The 17,629-nt window shown below is 44.8% G+C and overlaps 1 protein-coding gene across 1 annotated transcript in view; it reads right to left on the bottom strand.

The window, feature by feature from the left end:
• FRMD4B (FERM domain containing 4B) overlaps positions 1 to 17,629 on the bottom strand; it is an 84,546-nt gene that overhangs the window by 25,308 nt on the left and 41,609 nt on the right. The window contains exons 7-10 of the mRNA XM_010570703.1: positions 16,749 to 16,771; positions 2,623 to 2,706; positions 1,345 to 1,410; positions 228 to 285 (exon numbers count right to left, since the gene is read on the bottom strand). Of these exons, the coding sequence (XP_010569005.1) occupies positions 228 to 285; positions 1,345 to 1,410; positions 2,623 to 2,706; positions 16,749 to 16,771 (231 nt within the window). The remainder of the gene's footprint in view (positions 1 to 227; positions 286 to 1,344; positions 1,411 to 2,622; positions 2,707 to 16,748; positions 16,772 to 17,629) is intronic.

Here is a 17,629-nt window from a genome sequence, read left to right as displayed (position 1 = left end):
CTACAGAAGGTTTTACAAAGATTCCTTTCTGTCTTCTGTAGCACATAATGCTTTGCTGCTCTCTGGAAACAGTTTTTAAAGAATATTGAAAGGGGGAAAATTATAGATGTTGAAAAATGCAGGGTTTAACACTGACAGAAGGGTACTGAATCATCAAACTACTCCTATTGGAATGTAATCACACGTAATAAGGTAAGCAATCACATTATCTATGAGCATTTACTAACCTTTACTCCATAGTAATGAACTCCATATGTTGGCAAAGCTTCTACCACTTTCATGTACCTGTAGACAGATTTATAGCCTATCAGATGATTTTCTCTGAAGGGAATAATATCTATTAACATATTTTTTTCACACATGCATTCAGGACATGTCATTTATCATTTGCATATTTTGAAGGTCTTAATAATTGAAGGCCCACGTTTTCAGAAAAAACTTAGCATCCTGGCTTGGGGAAAGATGTGATATTTCAGCAAAGTTAAAGCAAATGGAAAATCTCTTATACAACAAAACATTCCAACTCTTATCAGAGGGTCAGAGAACCGAAAGTAAAAGTTCTGAACTGAACATGTGAACCTTTTGGGAAACGTTGTCGGTAAAGACCTGCCTATAATTATTCCATTATGGCGCTCTGGTTACAATGGATAGGCTCCAAATGCAAGTGTTTATGCAGTTGTACAACTGTTTCATGAGGCAATTCAGAAAACCATTGGACAGACAATTTTTCTCCTTGTCCCTATTGAAAGAAGGCCCTGAATTATTGAGACAGAGTTACAGGCATTGAGGTGTGCGAGAAAAACTCAAGTTGTCTACACTGTGCAACCATGGCAATCATCTCAAACTTCTCGGTTCGTGACACATCCCACTGCATTTACCTGTAGGTAGTACAGTAATATTAATGGTAAATTAAAAATAAAATTCCACAGGCTCTATATGCATCTTGGAAGACCTCATTCTTTTGAAAGCCAAATTCTGAACACTTCAACAAACATGCATTTGGGTTTTTTACAGGATCTAAGGTAATACTCGGCCTTAAGAGTTTGGTGTGAAAACTAATTGATAGCAAGCAGGGTATGGAGAAGAGTCTTCCAATAAAATAAGGTCCAAATAATTTCTTTTATGTTTGAGATACCTGAATGAGGACACACAACTGCAAGCCTGTGAAATCTGAAACTTCAAATAGTTTACCTTTGAAATATAACTCAATAAAAAAGAATCTGACAGATATAAATGGTAAAGTTTGCAAGCAATAATGACCAAAACAGCCTGCATTGCCACTTCTCAACAAAAAAGAAAAAAGGAAAAATATAATCTTCGCAAATTAACAAGTGTCATACTCACTGAACAATGGCTTGTCCTCTGGTCAGACCTTTAATTTGTGTATAATGCTCAATTACTCTGTCCTCACTGCAAACCAAACACAAAACCCAATTTAGAGACTCAGTGACTTTTTTCATGTGTGACGGCATCTGTTGAAATTCAGACACCTGCTCAGCATGCAGAGAAGTGTCCCCCTGTACATTTCTTGCTCTGGTTTACATTCTGTTTCTTACTGATTTCTTTCCCACCCTTCATTAAGCAGTGTGGAGCTGCCTGGCTGATCCCCGCCATCACATGCCGCGTTCCAAGCTAATTAATGAATTGTTTCGGATCAGCCTGTTCTGCTGCAGATGCTGCTGCAGAATAAGGGTACTAATTGTATAAATTCATTTTCACGTTCTAAAGGACCAAAACTTCAAAGGATAGTTAATGCTCCATATGCAAGACAGAGGAAGTTAAACCAGAAATGTTTTCATTCCAGTGTATTTTTTCCCCCTGATATTTCATAGGTGAAAAAAATATAGATCTGTTAGCAATAACCTTTTTGTGTTTTTCTTCTTATACACTTCAACATTTTGTTTTAGTCCAATGTGAAATAAAACACGCATTTAAGTGTCAGACACTTGAAAGCAAAGAAAAACACAGCAGTATTCATTCTGAAAAAAACAAATCATAAGCAAGTACTCGTATACTTGAAAATCCATCAGGTACACATCAAGCCTAGAAAAATGAAACAAATGAGGGAGTCAAACTTGCACAAAGGACATCAATTCCAAGGAAACAATATCGTTGATTCATCTCAAATGCTGTGTTCCTTTATGGCAGATTCAAGACACAAAATTGGACCTGCCTTTCCGTTTCCAGCTTTTCTAGCTTATTTCCTCCCCCCCTCCGTCCTATTGAGAAGAGCAGCTGGGTGGGCATCTGGCAGCCAGCCAAGGTCAACCCACCACAGAGGCTGTACTGTGCGACAGTTGACGAGCAAGGTGCTCTTTGCAAAGCCGAGCTTGGCTGGAGTTCAGATTTCAGCTCTTTCTAACGCGTGGTCCCCACATACTCTCCTCCAGCCGTTTCTGATCCAGCAATTTAATCTGAGCGAACTTTCAATGAGGGATTTGCATTGGATCTTGCATAATTTATAACCTTCTAAAAACTGGAAATACTTGAGCGCAAGCAATTAATTTCAAGTCCTATATCACAGAGGCTGAAAACTTTTAAGAGAGTTTGCAAAACTGTTTGAAAATGATCTTGTCATTACCATTCATAGCAATGATTTACATTTTAAATTAAATAGCTCACCAGTAAGCCAGTGATGGATGCTCCTGCAGTGTCTTGGTAGGAAAGACAGGCAGTGTCTTCAAGTCTTTTCTAGTGTTTTCATCACTAAAAACCGAAAATGGCACAGAGTCACTGCTAGTGAATCATAGATGAAATCATTAGTTTCAGCAGAAGGGCTGTATTTGCTACCCAAGAACATGGTGCATTGCCCCACATCAGGCTGTCATAGCAACGTAACTCTATAGGCCCTCTCACATGACAGTGATGTATACGGTGTCATGCAGACTCGCGTTGTAACTCATTATACAGACACGTGATTCTTGGGCCACTGCGGCGGGAGCACCGTATCAATATTTACTTTGCACACACACTCACTCTATTTGCTGAGTGCAGAATGAGCCCTGAAACAGCTGCGGAAGGAAAGCCGCTGCCCAAAAGCAAGGCTTGTAGTGCTAACTTTTGCTCTACCTTTAGCTAAAATCCTACCTCCAAGACAATACATTGCACGAAGCAGCATGGTATTTGTCAAATCTCAGAGTTTAACAGTGATCTGATTCAAACCAAAAGGGATTCAGTTCATATACTTGAAAATATTTTCACTGAAAATAGTCTTCCTGGACTGCTCATTCTACAGAGAGTTCAAAGTTTTGGACTCCAGGCCCAGCGTGGAACTAAGTAAAAGGGGTTGAAGTATGTGAATGCGATTTGTCACAAAAAAACCCAGCAGAATATTTTAAAATCTATTTACAGACATCAGTAAAATGGTTAATATTTTCTCCTTATATGCTCCATTAATTAATCAGCTGAAACTTGCACGCCTCATTTCTGCAGGATTTCTGCGTGCCTTTGCAGCAGCACCAACAAGCACGAACATGACTTTTCTATGCAAAGAATGCATCAGTCACGTCCATCAGCATCCGCCTTGACTTCTGCATCCAAGCTTTCCTTGAAGGTGTTTTCCTGCTCCCGACCTCTGCTTTCATCAAATTCCACTATTAGATTTCATCTGAGCTACGTTCCCCCTCTTCCCTCAAAACCAGCACCCTGTGCATCAGCGGAGGGGACCGGAGCACAGAAATCTGCTCCGTGGGCACCATGGATCAACCTCTGCAGACAGAGGAGGCACCAAACCCCTACCACGCTCCCATCTCACGCGGCAGATGTCAGTCGGAAGGCCCGGTAAATTAAAGCTTTTTGTTCCTCGGCGAGCACGGGCTAATCGCTCTGCAAGCTTCTTCCCCAGCCCTGACAATGTGCCTCAAGCCCGACTAAGAAGGACCACCTCTGGGGACGAGGAAACAGTTCAATCAACAGCCTATTTATTCTTCAACGTCTTTGATGAAGTTGCCAAGAAGGGGGTCAATTAGCGCCGAGGAGCTGTTGTTGCCGAGCTTTCCCGGGCCGGCACTCTTCTGCCAGGAATATGCACTTTTCTTTGCAAACTGGCCAGCACCCAAGTGCCCCAAACAGGGACAGCTGGGTAGAAAATCAGGATCTCTCCTCTCAACACTCAAATACGGCCAATGCTTACAAAAGCTGAGGGGGTTTTATTCACCCTTTAAAAGCCCATTTTGATGGGATCAAAAGGCTGTAGGACATCTCAGCTTGCAGTGAGAAGGTAGATTACCAGGGGGTTGTAGGGATACATGAAAATGCAGACAGAGCACACCCTCCCGAGGCCTCAGAAACCAGAGCAAAAAAAAAAAAATCCCAAACCAAAAAACCAAGCCCAGAGCAACCTGGCCTGATCTCACAGCTGACTGCTCTCGGAGCAGGAGGTTTGGCCAGAGGTCCCTTCCAACTTCAACCGTAGACTCACAGGATAATTGATTATTAAAATAAAAATTTCCTCCTATTTTTAAGCCTGACTCTTAACTGCAATGGCTGCCGTAGCAGTCAGGGTTGGCAGGGAAATACAGCAAAGTAGGAGAGGTTTTGGAAGGAAGCAATAACAAAATAGCTCATTTTTCCCAAACAAAAGGGCTGTTCCTCTAAACATAGATTCTCAACCTCCAATATTCATAATCAGAGGTTTAATGGCTGGTGTCTAAACCCTGTTTAGAAACCTCGTTGCTGGCAAACAACAAACGCCCAAGGGAGGGCTGAGCACTAAGGAGGCTGATGCCGGGAGATCAGAGCTGAGCTCCAGGAGAGGCAGCCGGGCAGGGGGGGACAGGGGACTCCCCAGGTGTCACCACCGCAGCCGGGTGGAGAGGTCCCAAGCTCTTCTTCACCAACCATTACGAGGCCAGTAGCCTCCCCGTCACTCAGGCTCTGTGGAAATGCCATGAATCCTGGCAGCTGCATCCTACCATGCTCTGAAAAGCCACCTCCTGCATAATTCATGACCTCCAGCTGGGCTACTCGCCTTCCCGTTTGGTTTTTGGGTCCCTTGCCTCTGGACCTGGTTGAGTAGCAGCTTGCTTTATCCCCATCAAATGCCGAAACGAGGGCGCTAGTTAAGCTTGAGTGATGAGTAGGAGCTCATCAACATAGAAATGTCTACCACGGAATTTAAACCGATCGCCAGGCAGCCAGCACACCCACCTCCCCAACACGGTTTGTGGGCTTTGAGCTGGGACATGTAGTGACCAAAGGGCTGCAATCATGTCCGGGCCGTGACGCGGGGCATGTCCCTCCAGCGCTGACCCAGAACCACAGTTCGTTAGCAGGCAGAGTCCGCAGAGCTGTGACGACTTACAGCAGAGCTGGACCTTCTCTGTTCATCTGCCAACCTACAAACCCATCCAACTTCTCACAATAGTGGAGAATACACTTTTATGAGGCAAAGTTGGCCCTTGGGACTTCCCTTCCTGAAGGGACCCAACCTCACACCCTGAGGTTCGGGCACACCATGCCGTCCATCTGCAGCTGGAGCCAGTCTGCCAAAATGGACTTAAAAGGCCTGAAAGTCTCCGAGAAGCCACACGAGGGTTTTATTTTTTCATGCCTAATTGTAAGATAAAGCATAAAACAATCCTAGAAAAACGTAAAAGACCCGGGAGAAAGAGAGCACAGCTCCTTGCAGGCTGGATGCCTTCAGACAGTGCAGGCTGGCACGCGGCAGCCCAGATCTGCTGACTGCGTGCCTGAGGATTAGCATTTGGGATGATTCACGGCTTCAGGGATAATAAAAGCCTCCGACGATCCTCCCCCTCCTTCCACAGAGTTCATTATCACTTCATCTGCACCGAGGAGCCCAAGCACATCTCCCCTTGACCTTCAGGATCACTTTCCCAAGCCCGTCGAGATCCAGCCGTTCCCCAGAGGTGACAACTCCAGATAGCAGGAGCGACGGTTTGAATTATTACCTGTTCCTGTTTGGTTTCACAACGATCACAAGGCGATACAGAAATCACAGGGTAGACAGCCCCGGCTTCAGATGTCCAACCGTCTACACTATCTACCAGCCAAACACGCCAGCGTCGTATCTGGCGTGTCCAAGGGCGGTTCTCATCGGGGCAGGAGGAGGACTCGGCTGTCAGGACAGGGAGGCCCGCTTGCATTTAATCTGACCTCTGCTACGGAGGGGGCTTCTCGACTGATGGTTCTTGGCATAATTTCACTATATAAACTTAAACCGCCCAGTCAACGGGACCAAACGTTTTTTTGGCAAAAGGTTTGTTTATTCCCCAGGAGGAAAATATAGGAAACTCTCATCTCGAGTATTTTTCCACTATGGAGAAGAATTAAAGAAAACCAGCAGACGGACCCTTTCCTTCCTATCCCACCCTCTAAATGGAAGTTTTCTCTCCGGCAGATATCGAGCAGAGCTTGAAATATCTGGGCAATGTAAATGGAAATCTACAGCAGACCCTCCTCATGCTGAATGTCAGTTTGCATTCTTGGTACTGTACATATTTAATTTTCTGTCCCAACACGAACAAACGTTGGGCAAGATGCTGTCCCAGCAGCACACCCTGCTCATTGGTGCCACCTCCGTGGAGATGGAGGGGCAGCTTGTCTCTAAAATAAACAGCAATATTTAACCATGTACCATACTATGAATAGGAGTTCCCACGTTCAAACTACTATCTCTAGCAGCAAACCAGGACCGATCCCACACGCCTCCTACAACCCGCTGACGTTACAGTGCAATTTTAGGCATCTTGCTAAAATGCCACCAGAAATCTGGGAAGGAACCAAGCCAGACTATCATGGCATGCTCTGCCTAAAGCACATTATTGAAAATTAAAAAAGACTTACATATTTATGCTCCCAGAAAGTGCATCTTCACAGCTTGTAATTGAGTGATAAAACACTCCCTGCTAGGCAAAGATTTACAGAACTGTGCTAATTAGGACCATTTGTCAATGGCTACCTAGGCTTTTCCCTGCACCCACTGCCAAAAACTGCTTATGCCTGTTGCTAACGCAGGTAAGAGCTTAGATGTAATAAGATGTGGTTAATCAGATTAGCATAAAACGTGAAGAGCAATAGACACACCCAGAGCAGCAAAAGCAACATATTGGACTACAACATAAAAGCTTATCAGCCCACATCATCTTTGTAAATATTAACAACTTGATAAGGATAGGACTTCAGACAACTTTTAATGGACTAAAGTGATGGCAGGTGTGTCTGCCTCTGCTGAATCATGTTGATAACACTTTATAAGGTAGGAATTTATCACTGGGGAAAGTACATCATATATTGATTTTCCTCTCTTCTCAAAGCCTCTTGACCTCACGTAAATACCTACTCTTGTGTTGCTACGTGATCATTGGAGTAAGTAAACTCCTGGGTCTTTCTGACTGTCACTATTTTATATTTGGTTAATTCTTGAAATGAATTTTAGGCACACTGCAGGTAGAATTTAGAGCGGCCTTGTTTCTCGAAAATGTCAACCAACCTCTCAAGTTAACCTGAAAGTTACCTCATGGACACCTAAAAATCAGCAGACATTTCTGAGAAGCACACATGAGATACAAGGAAACATGGAGCTTCACAGCTAAAGGACAATACAAAATTACCCTGCATCATAAAGACACTTCAAAAACTTTCCATTAGGATTTTTCTTCTTACTCTGTTCAAGGTATTTAGAGCTAGCAAAATAAATACATAGAAACAGCACACAATTAGACTAGATACTTGAAAGCTTGACAATTTAAGTTTTCAGAGGGCTGGTCAGGTTACTCGGATGATGTTAGTAATGGTCCAATTTCTTGAGAATAACCACTGAATTCCTTTGCTATGCAATTACAAGCAATGCTATAACATCCCATGTTGCTGCCCATGCCCCAGCCTGGTCCTAAAGTGACTTTCTGAAGCAACCAGACTTAGGGTAGCATCACCAAGGTGCTCCCACTATTTCATACATTCACAGATGAGAGCTGGCAACACGGACCATCACACTGCAGCTGGATTGCTTCAGCAACAGGTGCCTTTTCTGTAGGCTTTTGTTTTGTTTTAAAATAAATGCAAGGGCAGAGCATGGCAACCTCAGGCTCCCATGGAGGTTGGTCTGCCTTTCAAGGTACCACAAGAAACAGGTGTGAGGAGGAAGCAGCAAGGCAACGGAGGGGAAAAAAAATAAAGCGGGGTTAAAAGTGCAAGAGAAAAAAGGGGAGGAAGGAAAACAGAGCAGGGAAGGGATGGGGAGAGCCGATGGATTTAGCAGCTTTCGAGTATGTCAGAGCAGCAGGATCTTGGCAGCAGGATTTTGTAATGTGCTTTCTGACAAATCCTCTTTTGTGACAAGTGCCAGACGTTTCCCATCATTTCCCAACCTTTCAGTTTATGGTCTGCTGGCACGCTCAAGAAAGTTGTTCTTCTATTGAAGGAAGACCAAGATCTGGAAAGGCCATGAACAAGGGGCTCCCATTGGCACAGGACAGCCAGAGCCGAACTGTAACCCCCCCAGCCAGTGGGGAGCTTTGCCTGGGGCAGGGCTACAAAGTCTGCCACTTCAATACCAGATAGGAACCACCTGCTCAGAAAGGTATTTGAAGGAGCCTTTGTAAGAGCCTTCCAAACCCTGTACGTGAAAAGGAACACGATAAGCAGCGCAGATGGCTTTTTCAACACCAGGCTTGTTGTACATCTACGCTGCGGCCGTGCTGTGGATTCCCACGCTGTGCTGCAACAACAGCTTTAGTTTCACGGCTCGAGAGGGACTCGCACCAAACACAAAGCGCGGCTGGGGCTGGGCAACCCTTCCCCACGCTTAGCACAGCCTGGACCACAGCCTTGGACCCCTGGCTCAGACCTCCAGCTCCAGCCCTGCTCCTTTAGGCTAATTTCTCTGCTTCCCAAGCCCTGCCTGACTTTCAGAATGAGCGGCAGGTGTGCCTACCGATCTCACAGGGGTTTGGGGACCCTACTCCTTGGCTTTTGGAAGATGGACCAAGAGCACCAAGGGAAAAGCAACATTTCTCATATCAGATATATGCATGCACCTCTCTGAGGACATGGGGACCAGACAAACGAGAACGTGAGCTTCTCCCAGAGCCACCTCAGCAGATGAGGCACCGTTTGTCTTTCCACTTTGCAGACGAGAAACGGGGTGCCGAGGAAGCAGTTCTGCATGGGTAGAGAAAATCTGTGACCTGAACCTGCCCTAAATTCTCAGGTCTTCTTTTACAGCTCTTGATGTGAAATATGAATATTCTGAAGATAAAACCCTTCGGTCCTTGAACACCACACCTACCGCTGGTGACGGCTCACGGTCCCATGGATCTGGTGCAGTATATCCACGTTTACAGAGCTGCTCAGCCATACTGACAGCACGCATTACAGTGCTCCTCTATCAGACCAGATGGGAAGCAGAACAGCTCTGCTTTACCTGGGGATTTACTGCCGAGCAAAAGATGACTATTCACAGTGGATACAACGTTTGAAGGATCCCAAACCCTTCCTCACAACAACAGACTGTTATTTCTAACATTCACGCTTTCTTCCTGTTCACACAAAAGTCAGCTTAGCCATATTAGTTGTGGGGTTTTAGCATGTCTGAGTACAGCAGCAAAGTTTAAAGCTTGTTATCACAGTCCTGCGTGCTGATACAGAGATACATGGAACCACAAGAAAAATAAAGTATCCAAATAACGATAAAGACCTGACAAATCCACAAAAGCAAAAAAGCTGAGGCTGAAAAGCTGTCGTAACATTTCCTCAAAGAACAAAATACACCCTACATGATAGATCCCAACCACCACGGGAAGGAAAAGCAAAAAAGATTTATTTTTCCTTTTTTTAAAGCGAGGATGTTGTTTGGAGTCAGACTGGAGCCCAAACTCCCGCTCGCAGCTGATGGTGCAAGGCTGGAGAAACTCTCTGTAGACCTGACAAAGTTTTCCAGATATTCAACAGAAGGGAGGTGAATACATTATAATGCGAAAGCCATGAAATTTAATTTTACGACAGGAAAAGGCAATGTGTTTTAATGCTTAACCTGTACTTGAGGGAATTTCTAGGAACAAAGGGGAGAGCATCTTTTACCTAAGGCTGTGGATGCCACGATGCTACTCCAAGCCTAACAGCTACGACAGCAACATGCCTCCGACTTGTCCTCTGCATGGGAAACAACTTGGGAGATGATGAATTTTCTAGCACCACGCTTGCCTTGTCTCTCATCTGCTTTGGATGCAGAGCACAGGCAAAAGCCCTCCCTTGGTGGCTGGGTTGTACCCACTATAGCACTGCCTCTCTGAGTTAAAAGTGCCTTAAATGAAAAGCAAAGCAAAGCAAAGAAAGGACTGTGGAGGGACAATTAAAGAGGACAAAACACAACCACCCCTTTGCTGCCCCTCAGGAAACTGTATGAACATCATGCATATGAAATCTAAAAATGTGTGTTCCTTACAAAACTGCCATAATTATGTGTAAACATTAAAAGTTACACTGCCATAAGCAAGTAGTAAATCCTGTTAGATCAGATTATTAAATTACTGAAAACATCCTTTTTTTTCTCTCCCTCTAATCCTTTTTGCTCATTTCACCCACAGTGCTTCCACCTAATTCAGCCCAATTCATCTGCTGCATAAGTATACTATATCAAATCCTTGAGAGCCCTTACAGAACTGCTTTAAAATAGGAAATTGTAAAAAACCCCAAACCATTAAAATGACATCATTGCAGAGACTATCTATGCTTTGGTCTGCCCTGAACTACATGAATCTACAAGAAGCACCAGCAGAAAAAAAAAAACCCTTGCTGTTCAAAGTCTAGCCAAAAATTAGGGTCTTAACTACATATTTTTTTGTAATTGCACCTGGTTTACACAGTGAATTTCCACTTTTTATTGAAAAATAAACCACCAGGATAGAACAACATTTTCATCTCAGAACTGCTGGCAAAGTGCTCAGGGAGATGGAGTTCAGCAGCAACCTGCGCGGCTCTCCTCTGCCTGCTGCCTTCCCTCGGCTACCCCTTCCTCATGGTACACTGGGGTGTATAACCCCAAAAATGAACTGCAGTGACTCATCAAGAAAAATGAGACTTGCACACTGCTAGAGAAAAAATACTGCAGTTTTCAACCAGCTTTCTTTGAAGAGGGTATAAAATTCATTTAAGCATAGAGCTCTTCGGAAAGTGGGTATCTGATACCTGTCAAGTAGGGGAATCATTATCTTTCTATGAAATACATATCAAACGTGACTTTCCCTAAACTTATTCATTTACTACCTTGATTCATTAGATGTTCCCAAATAAAGTGAAGTAAGTAATCAACACCCTCAGCAAGCAGGCCCTAAGTTAATAAATCTTTGCTCATCTTGTTTCAAATTAGTTCTTTATTGCAAAAGAGTGAGCTCAGGAAAGCACACAGCTGGGTTTGACTGAGACAGAGTTAATGGTTCAGGAGCAAGTGCCTAACAAGGTATTTAAAGAAAAAGTGTGCAGAGTCGCAGCTGAAAGGCAAAATACACAATGACTCACTTGGCAAACAAGCAGCCGTGGAGCACAAGGAGCACAACCGCCGCGCCAGTGCTGAGCACTGATTTACGGCGAGGCAGACACAGTCCACAGGGAGCAGTGGGTCACGCTAGAGAAAGCCTCTGTAAATATCAGTGCATAGGCATTTTAAAAGTGCACTTGCATGGAAAAGAAAATAAAAAACTAAACCCCAGTGCTGCCTATGACAGGCACCAGATGGCTGCCCTGAGAGTGAATCCTATGGTGACCCACCAGCTCTTTTGTGTCACCCACCGATACACGTGGAAGAAAACCCTCAGGGGCCGAAAGAGGCACCCAGACTGCGCTCAGGTCTTTGGCCTCCACGCGAGACCAGCACTGATGTCCCCTTGTAACCCATCCCAATGATCCTGGACAAGAGCTTCCAGTCAACGGTTCACAACAGGTCTCCTCCTCCAACAGGGCAGCCTAAAAGGAGCAGGTCTGTGGAGCAAAAGGGTTTGTGCTGGGGACCTGACACCCACGCTGTACCCATTTCAGGGCTTTCTTTAGGCCAACTCTAGCCCGGCCCCACAGCCTGAGCACCCATTAGTGGCTGGCACCCATGAGGTGGGCTCCATTCACGCCACATGGATCCACCTTGAGTCCTCTGAGACCTCTCCAGGGTGCAAACCAGAGAGCTGAGTAGCAACAACTGGGAGATTCAGTCCAAATTTGCATTTCTGCTCTGACCCCAGCCCTGGCCATGGCCACGCCTGGAGTTTTGGTCATATGAACCTGGTGAGATTTCCAAAAACAGGCTGGACAAGCAGCCTCCAAAAAAAAAAAAACGAACCTCAGGTGTGTCCTGTTTCTGAAGCTACCTTAAGTCCTGGGGTAAGCAGTACAGTGAACAGGTGCTTTGCTATCAGACAATTATTAACTTCTTCCAAGCAGCTATTTTCTAGCACTGCCCACATTATCATGTCCACATTCTTTGCCACCAAGAGATTTTCCAATTTGTTTGGCAAAATAGTCATCTTCCCAAGCAAACGCTACCTAAGAATCTAATACTGATAACTCACTCCTAATTAGGAGCAAATTGTTAATACCAGTTTTCTGCACCTAGACCAAGCACTTCATTTTTTCCTCAGTAAAGTTTTTAAATTCAGGAGTTTCTGAACCAATTACTCCACAGCCACAGCTTGAGAGGTATCTTTCACACAACCCTTTTCCTTTTACAAACTGTGTTTATCACCCATGTAATGATAAACCCCTGTGCCTCGCACATGTCAGCTATCAGGAATTCATTATTTTGTCTGTGTTATGTTATACCAGTCGGGAGTTATCTTTGCAGCCCACAGGCCAGAACCAAAATCAAATGCGTCAGCTGTTTAAAGAAAATGGAAGCCCTCCTCCAGCAATTTAATTAAATTTCAGGGAGCATGGCTGGGTTTCAGTACTGGAAATGTTACTGAGAAAAATACGATCCAAGATTATCAGTCAGAAAATAAACTTTTTTTTTTAAAGTTACTTTCCTTATATAGTCCCCATAGCTAATCTGATTTTAATAAATGTTTTTCTAATGCTAGAAGGACAGCATTTAGGACACCTCAGTTATAAACTGTCTCTTTCATCAAGCAACAAAGAAAAATAATACTATATGCTATTGCATAGCATTTTCGAGGGAAGATGCTTAGTCCGTAAACTAAAAACAGCTAAATCATTTAGTTCCCAAGGAGGCAAAAGGAGGCAAGACTTTATATGTTACATATTTTCACGATGAATAATTACGAGACTGATCTATTATTTTGCTTGCCTGTCAAGACATTAGGTCTTTTTAAAATTTAAATAAAATCCTTAAAATAAATAGAATTTGGGCTTTTTTTCCTAAGAATTGAACCATGCCAGAACCTGCAACTTGAATTAACCTTTCTATTTAAAACCCTTGTATAAAGCTTAAAAAACTAGATTTTGTAAAGCCAGGTATGCCGCTTTTTTTGTTCTTGCATTTGCAAATATAACAGTGGATGAGTACAATTAACTAAAGGAGAGTTTCAAAACTACTATTAATGACTAATACTTTGCTTGAGGTTCTTATTACAGAAGCTGGAGAAAACTGATGGGAATTCAGTTTAAACAGAGAAGCAGTCAACTGGAAGTCATAGATGAGTCGTGAAAAGCAAACATGAGCAAAGCGTTACACCCCTCCTCTCGAGGAAAACATGCCCAGTCGTTGCACGGGAGGGCAGAGAGCCATGGACTTGCAGAATTCCAGACCTGCTGGGAATATCAGAGCTGCAAGACTCTCGGGAGGAGCCGCTCTGCCCATGGCAGCCCCGACACCGTCCCATGTACCGGGGAGAGGAAGGGCTCACTGAGCATCCCTGCGGCGTGCTCTTCATCACATACAGGGGGTAATTATCTTGGCTGGGATCACCAGTTCGATAAACAGGAAAAGGAACTGGGTGTGCGGTGAGCTACACCGATCGTGGTCCGCTGTCATCTTCGTTAATCATTCCTCCTGCGGGCTGCAGTCATTTCAGACTGCCTTTGAGAAACCAGAGCTGTCCAAAACAGGCACATGTGCAATGGACATGCTGCGGGTGCAATTCTGAAGCATGTACTTAAGTTTTATCAAGATGTTTTAAAAGCCAGGGTCCTCTCAAACCGGGACTTGGGTAGTTTATCTTACATAAAGCCTCTCTCTGAACAATAAGGCGCATACCCTTGTCCTAACACCCCAGCACAGGACCTCAGGGTCCAAACCCCAAAGACCCTGATACTTTCACGCTGTCAGTGCTACCAGCCTGCAAAGTCCCTCCGGAGTGACCTTTGTAGGGGAAAAAAAATCAAAAGTTTTTACTTTCTCCAAGCACCCACACATCAGGTTTGCTCACTGAAAATAAACAGATTTCAAAAGAATGTGCTCACCCACTCAGCACGGGGTAAGGGAGGGTGTTTCTTGGGAGATTGCTGCTCTGTGCCATCAAGACGTTATCTGAGAATTTGAGCAGTGGATTGGGAAAGGGGTTACTGCAGAGCCACAGGAGTTTGAAGTGTTCAGACCCTGGTACTGATCTGCCTGTTCCCAGCTGAAGTCAGCGGGAATACCGCGCAGCGACCCCACCGCAGGACGTGTCCCCATGGAGCAGCTCCCTCCGGGATGCGTGAAAAATCAGCCAAGCAGAGATCACCAGCATTGTCTGGACTGGCCCATTTTTTCACTTCCAGAAAGCTAATCTCTAGGACTTCAGGCAATTCCTGTATTTACCGGGAGTTCATGCAGCACTAATCCTATATAAAAAAAATTAACCCGTGTGTTCTCACGCAAGCAGAAATGGTGCAAGAGCCACATTCCACAAAATGATTCAAAGTGGAATTGCCAAACGACAGCGAACATGGAACACGCCAAACCCAAGACACCGCAGAGGCAACCGCGCTGCACAAGCAGCACCGGTGCAAGGACGTATTCGTTGTGTCACGGGCGAGTTTGGCAGGGGAGACCAGTCCCGCGGTATCTGTTAAGATACGCCGGTAATTAAGCTAGTGCTTTATCAGTGGTGGTCCAAACGACCACTTGTGATATGTAAAATGAAATTCCTCCACTTCTGTTGCGCTCACTGTGCCTGCGACAGCTGGCCATGCTCATTTGCTACAGAGGCATAACGTACGTTTTGTTTAACAGAGGAAACAATTGCTGCAGCTATTTTCATTGCAACTGTTAGGGGAAGAGCTGCACTTGGAAATCCCTCTTGTAGCAGAGTATTCTTCCCTCCAATTTTCCTTAAATACTTTTGAAGGTAACCACGGGCAATCCACTCCTTGCAACGTGCCCGCAGAGGCATGGAAAATAACCACAGACTCAGTTCTTGGGCATGTGAAGCAATACTTACAAACCTATTTATGGCAAATGATAAGGAGTCAGTGTTAAGTTTAAACCACATAAGGAGGGTTTTCACCACAAAGCTAGTTTTTAACCTTAACCCCTTTTTGCGAGAATTGAGAGCATGTGCCACCAGTTGCTACAGTTTAACAATTTACTGGTCAAGTGAAGGGCAGTTCTCTGGTTATCTGTGCCTAAACTAAGTTAAACTTAGGGTGTCCCTGTGAGATCAGGCAAGATAAGCAGTCTTTCTAGAGAAAAACGCAGCACACTACAGCTATGAGCAATATGCTGTGGGTCACAAAAGCAGGCCTGCAGTGTGAATAAGAACAGAAATTGTCTGTACAGCCAGCCCATCCAGTTGAACTTAGTCACAAGGACATCTTTTCCTCCTTGCAGGCGTGAGATCACGCCAACAAAAAGGAGGAGGAGGAGGAGGATGTGATGGACTTCACAGAGCGTGTCCTTCAGCAGAGGAGGGGATGGCACTCGGAGAAGAAGGGGTCTTGGGCAGCAGCACTGGCACTTACTTGACAACTGCGCACTGAAGGAAAAGCAGAGTACGTCACTTTGGCAGTCAGATGTGATTTGGTCCCCGCATTTAAGTAGATGGCTCTTTACTGAGCATTTTCAAAGCATGGTTCTTGAAAGCCGCTGTGGCTAAACTGTAAAAACACCTCTCTTCCTACAGGGAAACTCAGCAAGTAGTAAAATATTAACGTGACCAAAGCCAAACTTCTGAATTTCTATTTGCTTAGCGAGCTGTTTCTAATTGAAGGTCTTTTCCCTTGGTTCTAACAGGTCCAAGCGCGACCCCACCTCCCCACAGCCAGTTATCACAACCAGCATACGGTAAAAAGTGATCTCCAAGGGCAAGCCCAGCCTGACGATGCAGCTTTAGCCGTCCAAAGCCCAGCAACCGGGTCGCACACCAGCTACAACACAACTGTCGGGTCAAGTGCGAGAAGGGGGAGGCCCCCGCGGGGCAGCTGCAGAAGAAAGCGGCTCATTGATCTCCGGCACGGGCAGCTGACGGGCTCCGCGTCTCTCTGCACGTGCTGCCACGGTACGGGCAGGGTTGCAGGCAAGGTCGCCCAGATGCAACCCAAGCCGCAGTACAAAGTACAGGCGAAAATTTCTGGTAGGGAAGAGTGGGAGCTTTCTCCCCGTCCCACTTGGGCACCCATGTTTGGGGAAGGGAGCAAAGCAGGACGGCCTGAAAAAACTGTTTTGACTCAGAGCCTGCTCACAAAAGGCATTACTCACCCTGCCAACTCAGATTTTAACCAGCCCAGCAGCGCATTTCACTTTCTTCAGCCGCTGCTCCCGGCTGGACTTTATCCCCATTTTTGATTGTTTGCAATACAATGCCAACACAGAAAAACACATCCATCAAGCACGCTAGTATTAGAAAGGAAAATGTTATTACCTGGAATAGTCCCCTTTAGCTTCCTACAATTGAAAAACAGTGACAGAATTAAAACATGATCTCTTCAAAAGTCCTCGATTTTCCCAGCATTGTTCACTTCCCCACTCCCACAGCTCTGTGGCCAGATCCTGACCCCAGTTACACTCAATGCAAAGCACAGAGGCTGCCTGCACGTATTCAAGAACAGAACCTGGCCCTTTACGCTTCCAGCTGTAGATTATTCACCTACACCGTAAATAAAACCGCTTCCAAAATGGGGATGAATTTCATATTGCAAGTCAAATGTCACTTTCACTGCACAAAAAGTGAAATACAATTCTGTCTCCAGCTGGCCACATCCAGCTAAAGGTTGGCTTTACAGGCAGGTCAGCAGTTGAGAGAAATTGTGCTCACTTGAGATGAAAACAACAGTTCAGGCAGATCAAGCCACTGCAGCTTTGCTGTAGCATTTTGTCGCTGCAAATACAGTGGGGAAAACCCCCAACATTTTAAAGGTAGTATTTTGTTTCATAGAAAGTTGTAAACAACCAGAATTTAAGTCTGAGTAGAGCAAAACTTGATTAAGGAGAGGAAAAACTGACGTAACGTATTTCAACAGGACAGAGGTATCAAAAACGTGTGCTCTGAAAGATTCGCAGGTATAATATAGCAAGTTTAGCCACAGTACGATACTCTTTTCTTCCCAGGTCTCCAGAACATATTAAAATTAGAATAAGTGATAAACTGGATGGAAACCTGCCTGAATAAATGACTTCCCTTGATGAGCTTCTCTTCTTCCCTCTTCCGATTTAAAAGTCCTCAAATAAATATTTATTTCACTTGCCTATGAGAAAAACAGCCCCCAAGTTTTTCTCCCCCCCCCCCCCCCCCCCCCCCCCCCA

Source organism: Haliaeetus leucocephalus, unplaced genomic scaffold, assembly GCF_000737465.1.
Source record: "Haliaeetus leucocephalus isolate CR32 unplaced genomic scaffold, Haliaeetus_leucocephalus-4.0 Scaffold2, whole genome shotgun sequence".
Lineage (NCBI taxonomy): Eukaryota > Metazoa > Chordata > Aves > Accipitriformes > Accipitridae > Haliaeetus > Haliaeetus leucocephalus.
Note: the sequence above shows the minus strand (reverse complement) of the source record. Positions and strands in the feature narration are given on the sequence as shown.